Raw genomic sequence first — 8,818 nt, 5'->3', positions numbered from 1 at the left:
TTATGAGATCCCTCGTGGGGAAGGTTTGAGAACATTGTCAAACATTTGACAGTTGTCTACCTGCTAGGGAAAGGTGTAGTATACAAATTTGCCACTTTTTCCTTCAACGATCACGTCTTCCTGTATGGATTATATGAAACCATTGGCCATTATTTATTTATTTTTATTTTATTTATTTATTGGCCTATTATAGTCACATATAGAGCTTGTTTAGGAGTGATTTTTCAACGTCAAGAATTGATTTTTTGATTGTTATTTCACTATTTCGACCGTAAAATTTGACTTTTTCTCTCACGAGTGGTCTCCACTTTTCTCCTAACAGTCACAAAATCAATTCTCAAAATCGCTCTCAAACAGGGCCATAGAACAAATTGATTGCGACTGCCTAGAGATCTCTACTAGAACAGTCTTTATTCAAGTTTAGCAAAAGACGTTATATTCCCCACAAAATATGTTATTCAAGTACCGAAGATTATGTTAACCCAAGTCCAGAATAAATAGATAAATAAATAACAATTTTGAAAAGTAAGACATATTTTACGTAGACTCAAAAATACTCATGTTCTGAATCCAAATTCATTAAGTAAATGAAAATATATCTCAAGTAAATTAACCATAGACGCTTAGAAATTAAATTATTGTATAACAGAGTAACGATGGAGACATGTTACTGTTAAACAAATAAAGATTTCTATAAACTATAGAAAATGTAAAACAGAACTTCATAACCAAGTGAAAGACACTGCTTTAAAGTCACCTCTTAACATTAGCAAGAAGTAATCAGTATAAAACCGAGTCAAGTGGCTGCTTAACCATACATCTAAAGTTATGAAACATGTATCCTCTTTTCCAATCTCAAGTTACAAAGGCACGGAGGGAAATAACAGCATTTGTTGTTGTTAACCCCGTCACCGACCCCTTCTCTCTAACTTTTTACTCACCTAAACCACCATCTTTGAACGGCCGAGATCGGAGAGTTCAAGAATGGAGCATAGCGTTGGATAAATGGGTCTACAGTCCGACCAATCCTAGACCATGCACTTTGATGGTAAGCAGCAGATGCAGGAGCATGATACATAAGCTTTAAAAGCTGCACGAAAAAGTTCAAGTACCATGTTAACGCTAGTATCATCAAACAAAGAACAAATAATATTTTTGACAAGACCGTAAATTGATGACGAGAAATGGCTCAACAACAATAGAAATCATAAATCTATTCGACAGGTTATGAATGGTCAGAACCACGACAACCAAATTTCATACATTCCAAACTTGAACGGCTAACTGGACCTAAAGGTTCTAATTACTCTCTTAAGGATAAGAAAAATCATACGGGAAGCTGAGCCAAATATCTTGAAGGAAGCATATAATATAAACTGCACTATCATGATTGAATAAATCCTCCTCTATCTGTTGCAGAGTCGAGGAACCCTTCTCCCTTCCCTTCTTCAAACTGCAATTTTTATTATTCATAGAGAAATCTCTGGTCAAAGATAGAACAAGGTCCATTGTGCATCATATCTAAGGGATTCCTAGGTTCGCACCAAAGATGCAATATAACTCGATCATTAATAATAACATTGAGACTGACTCAATAATCTAGCTAGAAAACAAAGGGAAGCTTCACTTACACCCGCACTGCATATTATAAGGCCGTAAATAATGTCACGTTAAATGGAAACTCTCATATTTTTAGAGTCTGAGAAGCAACACGCACCTGCCAGTACATAAATGTCTGTATAATATTACGCTGCCACCTGCATTTTTAAAATACAAGTTAAGGAAGAATATATCTTTAACAATTACACAAATTCCCGTTTCTTTTTCTTGAACAATGATAAATTATTTAATAAAAATGAAATCCAGATATTTATAAACGTGGGAACTGAGTAGAGGTACTGACGAGAAGAGAGAGAAAATCAGAAGGAATCCAACTCCAATCTCCACTTGTGAGGATAGAATGCCAAGGGTTGCGTTTGAATCAACCCAAACACAAGCCTCTTCCAAGTATTTCCTGCAGGAATCCAAGAAAGAAGTTACATATGTGACCAAAGGGACACGTATATAGTAACAATACAGCATCAATCTACTTGTCCAAGAAGATAATAGAAGATGTAAAACTACATCTTCGGAAATAATTCCCTGCTGGTTCAATGGCAATTTTATCTCCTACGCCATCTCCTTTTCTCTTTCCCGATTGCATGAACATGTGTATATGTGCTTAATAGTGTAGATCTCAAGGCTCAGTTTTTCCGCTTCACACCATTGTTTCAGGTGCATTGTCTGTTTGAAAATATACTGACAACATCAACATGTTCATAATATGCAAATTTACAGCATGAATTACAAGTTCAACTTGAACTAATTTGTGAATTCGCAATTTCAGACAAAGCTGACTACCTTTGTCATTATTATTTCTCATAAACTAAGCTATGCAAATAGTGCACCTAAATAGTTCTTTTTCTATAAGTTCTACTTGATCCCTTTCTATGAAATCAATGACCAAAACATAACAAAGTACCACAGATGTAAGAAATTCATACTTCTTTACCTATACAAAGTAGATCTGCTAAAGTTGCGCCTCAGAAACTTTGCAACGTGCTCAAGGGCCCTACCCAAAATGGGAATTAGAGCAACTGCTAACAGTGAACATCAGCAAATTATGTGCAATGGATAGGAAGAGCCCAGTGCACATTAAGAAAATAAGGTAGAGAAACTAATAAAGCAGAATTGCAGTGACACTAACATTTGAGGCACAGATGTGAAGAGACAAATGTAAGGCAGTAGATGGAGTAGATAAAATCTTTGGTAACCACCACCGACTGAAACCAAACTTGCAAAGCCTGCAAGTTCCATGCTCTAGGTTTCTGCAAATAATGATCAATTACTAGTATATTGATGCCGTAAGAAAATAAATCCATGCACCACCACAACTTTAATCAAAAACTATAAACATGAGAGTTACCCCATATATTGAATACAAAGAATACAGAGAAGAACATGCAGTTCCCATGAGGGAAAGCCGGTATGCGTGATTTGACAGATTCTTAGGCACGAGAGGAAAGATAGCAAGAACCGCCACAACAAGTACCTGCAGAGAAAAAAAAAATAATAATAATAAGCTGCGATAATTTGAATATAAAAATAAGCTACTAAGCAGCGGTAAAATCACACCATCTCCCCACATTTCCTCAACCAAAAGGAGAAAAGAAATTAAATAATAATAATTTCTAACTTCACAACAATAAAATAGCAACAGTCACAAGTTTCTTAACTCAAACCACAAATGAACAATATCATGTTTAATTTCGAACTCAAACAAACAGGCATACCCAGCATTTCAAACGATAAACATTGCAAGTAACCTTGATTCCATGATGCTTGATCCCTCCCAAATACTATTCAATCAGGAATGTGGAAACCGTAATGCAATTATGAGATACATTTTGAAGAAAGCAAAGATTAGATAAATTCTCAGCGAGCTTAACAGTTTTTGAACAGCCAAATACAAACATCGACTAAAATTCAACTTATATACAGGATTACTGAATCGTCCCGAGCTGGATGTGTAAAAATTATCAAAATAAAATAGAATATAATTTTAAGTGCATATTCTAAGATGTTAAGCAAAAATTCACTAGACACTCCAGCTGAAGACTACAGGTACATAAATTTAACACCAATAAATATCAAATACATGGCCACGATAACATAGATGATAGTAGTGGCACAAGTCACTGTTATCTGACATGGGTAATGTTATGAGGTAAAAACTACCTAACAATAACAAGTTCTTGCGACTATCTTCCCCAGAATACATGCTGCATGAATACAAAAGAACAGAATTTAGCATACCCAAGCATGGACAGAAAATTGAATGGTTTCTCGATCCCAACGCAGTGACGTGGAATTTGGTGGTGGAGCCGCGGATGTCCCTGATGTGCTACCTGCAGACCCCACAACATGAATTCAAGCAGTTCAAGTACAAAACATATCTGACCAGAAAAAGAAATAATAATGCAAAGCAACATTTTCTGATCTTGTAAAAGTAAATGGTGAAATATAAAATTTTATACGAGAATCCCTTGGGCGGGAGTGATTATTCTGTGTAGAAGCTGACGAAGATTGTGATGGTGGCACTGATGGCCTTGATTGCTGAGAAGTACTGTTAGTATTCATTGGCTCGACAATCAAATTAGGATCCTGCAGAGTAAAAGGATCAAATCAGCAACAAATAATGATCTCATAAAGTTGCAGCAAAAAGGATAATGTGCTGCTTGTATGCTTTTGCTGACTCCTAACCCCCTATTCAAGTACTACGGAAAGCGAAGAAACTCTCAAAAGTTTTATCCTTAAGACATGCCAATATCACGACCATCCTCATTTCTAAACACATGCCCTCCAACATTTGGTATAGTGTTGTTTCATGTATTCCTAGCCCTTCAAACACCACAAATGGGGAGAGCATTAAAATTAAAAATGTATCGTTTGAAACATATAGTCTACAATCCCAACTATGTCACTGAACTACAAACAGCAGAAGAAAATTCACTCTCACGATTCACGAGGACACTATCCACTGTTGGTATCTCACAGTAACTCAAGCAGAACAGACAAAACTAAAATACATTTTAACAATATGCCCTTCATGCAATGCCAAATTTTCTCAAATTCTTAAATATTCTTGATGGTGATTCAGTAACGACCATGTAAAAATCAACTAAACCCAGATAAAATACACAGTCATTACACCTAAATAAAAAGCAAAAAAAAAAATAATAATAATAAATATATAAATAAATTACAATTTCATACCAAAAACCAAACAACAGAAAATGTATTGTATTTCTTCACCTAAAACCATCTCGATTCAATATACAAACAAAATTCCAATAAAAGATTCATTTAGCAATGATTCTCTAGTTCAGGCATAAATTACTACACACAAGATAGCTACCGAGAACAAAAATGGGTGATTTATCACACACTATAAAAACTAATTAAAAGAGAAATTTTAAAAGCAGTACAATGTATCGCTGGTAGAACTTTTGCTTGAAGTGGTTGACAACATCGGAGCGGGAGGCCATATTGGGTGGAATAAGGATGTTAGACCAGTAGTCCGCCCATCGTGGGTCGTTATCGTAGTCGTACGCCACCGCTGCTATTTTTTTCAACTTCTGCGGATCCTCTCCTTCTCCTCCTTCCATCTTTCTTGTCAAAAAACACCAATTAATTCACTTCTGAGTTGTGATCCACTCACTTCGACGACGAAGGGTCTACAATACAGTCGCCGTTTTTTTTCCAATTTACTAGATTTTTCATTTTGTAATCATTTTATTCAGAGAGTCCAGCAGGTCCTCTCTTGTTAATTCACACCAATTTTCACCAGTTTGACCTAAAATCGTTACGGGCATAGGGTTGTAAAACCAGCACAAATGGTTTGGAATATTAATTTTAGAGACTTATGTGACGGTGTTTGGTGAGGGTTAATATCAATTTTTTAGTAGATTATGATAAAAGTTTTTGAAATATTTGGTTCAAAAATTATGGTATTAAAATCAAATTTTAATTTGTACCAAACATAAAAATTCGAACAAATTAAAGGAAACCTAACATTTGTGTTATTGACTGACGGAAGATAAAACTCATTAATCAATAAACGTTCAAATGCAGGCTTATTTAGAGAGGAAGACGATAGACAAGAAAAAAGGCAAGGGGTGCAAACATGACGTGTACTACTTAAAAGTGCCAGTGAAGAACAAGAGGCGAAAATCTTATACATTATATTATCCAATCTCATGAATATTAAAACATGTCCACACAATTAGAAGTCATAAATGTTGATAAATATGAAGTTTTGAGATTTTAAATATTACTAAGAATGATGGAGGAGATTCGTGTATTTTTTTGGTTGCAAACATAATTCGCATCCAAAATTGTACTAGATTTTACATGAACGTAGATATAAAATTAAGCACAAAATTATAATCTTGAGAAATAATTGATGATCAAGAGAAACTATTAGTCCTAGAAATAAATTGGATTGAGCATAGATTATATCTTATAAAGAATCTCAGCTTCCGTATAAAGGCGAAGCGGTTTCAATTACACATATAGATAACTTATAGGCTGGTTCCTGTTAACTCTTGATCTCTTTGAGTACGATCAGAGAATTCTAAATTGTTTTCTAGACTATCAAATGCTATTCTATGAAGGATTCTAATGTTCTAATATGTAGATGTTTTATTGAGTCTCTGATTGACATAGAATTTATCAAATTTTTAACATATTTTTATTACGGGATAGAATGTATTTCATCAAGAACAAGTTATGTTCAATGTACATGTTAAGATGATCATTACTAGTGTTTTCATAAATTTGGTAGGAAGGTTCAATGGCAAAGTTGAACATAAAGACCCATAACCTCTATCGATGCAATATGCAAAAGAGATTTTTCCCCCTTTCTTATATACCATTTTTGTCATCTTCAGTTCGACTAAAGAAATGTTTAAAATAAACTAGAGAACGTGTTAAAATGTTGGAAAAAAGTCATAGAAAAGGTGAAAAATAATTTTTTAAGAATTTGGGATTAGAATTGAACGCGAAGAAAACCGTAACACAGGCAAATGTTGTGGGAATTGAGCAGGTGAAGAAGACTATTTTGTAATTAGCAAACAAAAGAAAAAAAATCCCTGTCGTTTGTATTTGTTACGAAAATGATCCATATCATTTCAAACTTGTCATTTACACCCCCCATTTCAAACATTTATTGCACAGTTGGTCATTTCTGTCATATTCCGTTAAATCCTTCCATTAATATATGTGTAATTTGACGCAAAACGTCTCTATCGTTTGCTCTAATTGCACCAATAGTTCCAATCATTTCAATTTTGACATTTGGACACTCATGTCGACATTTCTTTACTTAAAAGGTTCTTACCGTCCATATATATATATTAAAGATGATGATAAATTAGTTATTTTACAATATTATAATTGAGAATATAGATGGTAAGGAGATGTTATGCAAAAAAATGTCAATTTTAGTATCCAAATATCAAAATTAAAATAAAAGGACTATTTGCGCAATGAAAGCAAAAAATAGGAATGTTTTGCCCCAAATTGCACATATTTAATGGAAGAAGTTAACGGAAAGGACCAATTTAGCAAGAAATGTTTGAAATAAAGGTGTAAATGCCAAATTTAAAATGATAAAGGCTATTTTAGCAATAAGTACAAACGATAAGGATATTTTTTTGCTAATTATCCAAAATATAAAATTTCATTTTTTCATTTAGCAAAGGCTAATTATTTCCATAACAATATTTTATATCTGCAACACTTTTAATTACAATAAAAGTTTTTAATATTTGTTCACTTTTACTTTTATGTCCTTAATTTTTTCTCATTGCATTATCATTTTCAACCTTTATTTAATTAATTAATATATCTTTTGTAAATATGATCCCAACCCAAATATTCTACTAATGTGCTATATATTTTAACTTTTGTATTAGTTATTTATTTCGAATATTTAAAAATACAAGAGATAAATATATCTTTTGGCCATCGTAACACATATTTTGGATGAAAATTGTCTTATAAACAACTTGTGAAAATTAATAGAGAGTTGATGCTAAAAACATTTTTTAAAAAAAAAATGAGAACATAAATGTAAAATAAAAAAATTTAAGGATATTTATTGTAACTAGTTTAGGCTCCGTGCAATGCACGGATTGTATTATTTGAAGGGTGATATTAGCTTTTTGAATGTTAATAAATTGTATAAAGTAAATTATGTTCAAAGTGGGAGGAGTAATGAACAAGTTTTTAATTAGGAAACTGTTGCATAAAGACATGTTTTTATATTCGTAAAAATTGGGATCTTCTTGGTTGTTTCTGTTGTCCTTTTGAAAGTGTATGTTGTAGTTGGATGGAAATGGAGATCTAGAAATAAAGCACAAATTGAGAAAAAGCAAGAGGCGTCATTTAGCACTTATATACTACATCTAATATTTTTTTAAAATAATAATTGGTACAATGTTGAAAGTTAAATATTTACATGTCAATTATTTGAACGAAGGGGTAAATAAGCTAAAGGTTTATTAAAGAATGTTGTACATATTTTACTTTTTTTAATGCTATACATTTAGAAAAAGAATTTGATAAAGATAGCTCAATTTATTTTTTGGCAGAATATATATGATGATAAGATTGCACTATCTCTAATTTGGTTTAGTCGTCTAGTGATATATTAGATTTCTCATTTTTTTTTTTTCTTTTTTTTTTTTGTCATCTACAAATGAAATAGAGTCAGCAAAAAAAAAAAATCACTTATTGAGTGTGAAACAATTGTCCTTTATACCTGTTCCTCTGAACTTATTCTCATGGTATCCATTGCCTTCTTTGTTTCTATATAATCTCTGGAATCATCAAGCTCGTCTAACTCGTAACAATTTGATTGATTAAATAACGGAACTTTTTGGATTGCCCAACTTAATTTTTTTAATATCCTGAAAGAGAGAGAGAGATTAATCTGGAATTAACTCGGAAATATAAGAGAGCACATAAATAAATATTTTTTAAACAAATTAACATGAAATTAAAAAAATGTGATGACTTATGTGAAGGATGTTGACCTAACATTTACAGGCGAACTCAATTGAATCCCTTGGAGTAGTGTAATCCTAGTTTCCCCTTTTGATTAATAATAAGATATTCCGCGAATGATGGGTCACATTTCTAGGAAGAAAGCGAGCAGATTTTAAAATTCTGTTTTGCCACTTATATCAGAACTAAAGGAGACAACCATCAGCTG

The 8,818-nt window shown here is 32.8% G+C and overlaps 1 protein-coding gene across 2 annotated transcripts; it reads right to left on the bottom strand.

The window, feature by feature from the left end:
• Positions 1-671: 671 nt before the first annotated feature.
• LOC111367914 (transmembrane protein 33 homolog) lies at positions 672-5,432 on the bottom strand. Of its 2 annotated transcripts, XM_022989028.1 has the most exons (10): positions 5,028-5,432; positions 4,077-4,203; positions 3,856-3,947; positions 2,966-3,091; positions 2,747-2,867; positions 2,552-2,636; positions 1,904-2,014; positions 1,718-1,757; positions 905-1,090; positions 672-850 (listed from the first exon to the last, which is right to left on the bottom strand). In XM_022989028.1, the coding sequence occupies exons 1-9, from the start codon at positions 5,205-5,207 to the stop codon at positions 938-940; spliced, it is 1,035 nt and encodes a 344-aa protein (XP_022844796.1). In that variant the 5' UTR covers positions 5,208-5,432; the 3' UTR covers positions 672-850; positions 905-937. The 2 variants fall into 2 exon arrangements, with proteins under 2 accessions (XP_022844796.1, XP_022844795.1); XM_022989027.1 differs by having other exon boundaries at positions 672-1,090.
• Between the last annotated feature and the right edge of the window lie 3,386 nt (positions 5,433-8,818).

The sequence above is a fragment of the Olea europaea genome, chromosome 18 (genome assembly GCF_002742605.1).
Source record: "Olea europaea var. sylvestris chromosome 18, O_europaea_v1, whole genome shotgun sequence".
Lineage (NCBI taxonomy): Eukaryota > Viridiplantae > Streptophyta > Magnoliopsida > Lamiales > Oleaceae > Olea > Olea europaea.
The sequence above is the reverse complement of the archived record's forward strand: the minus strand, read 5'-3'. Positions and strand labels throughout refer to the sequence as shown.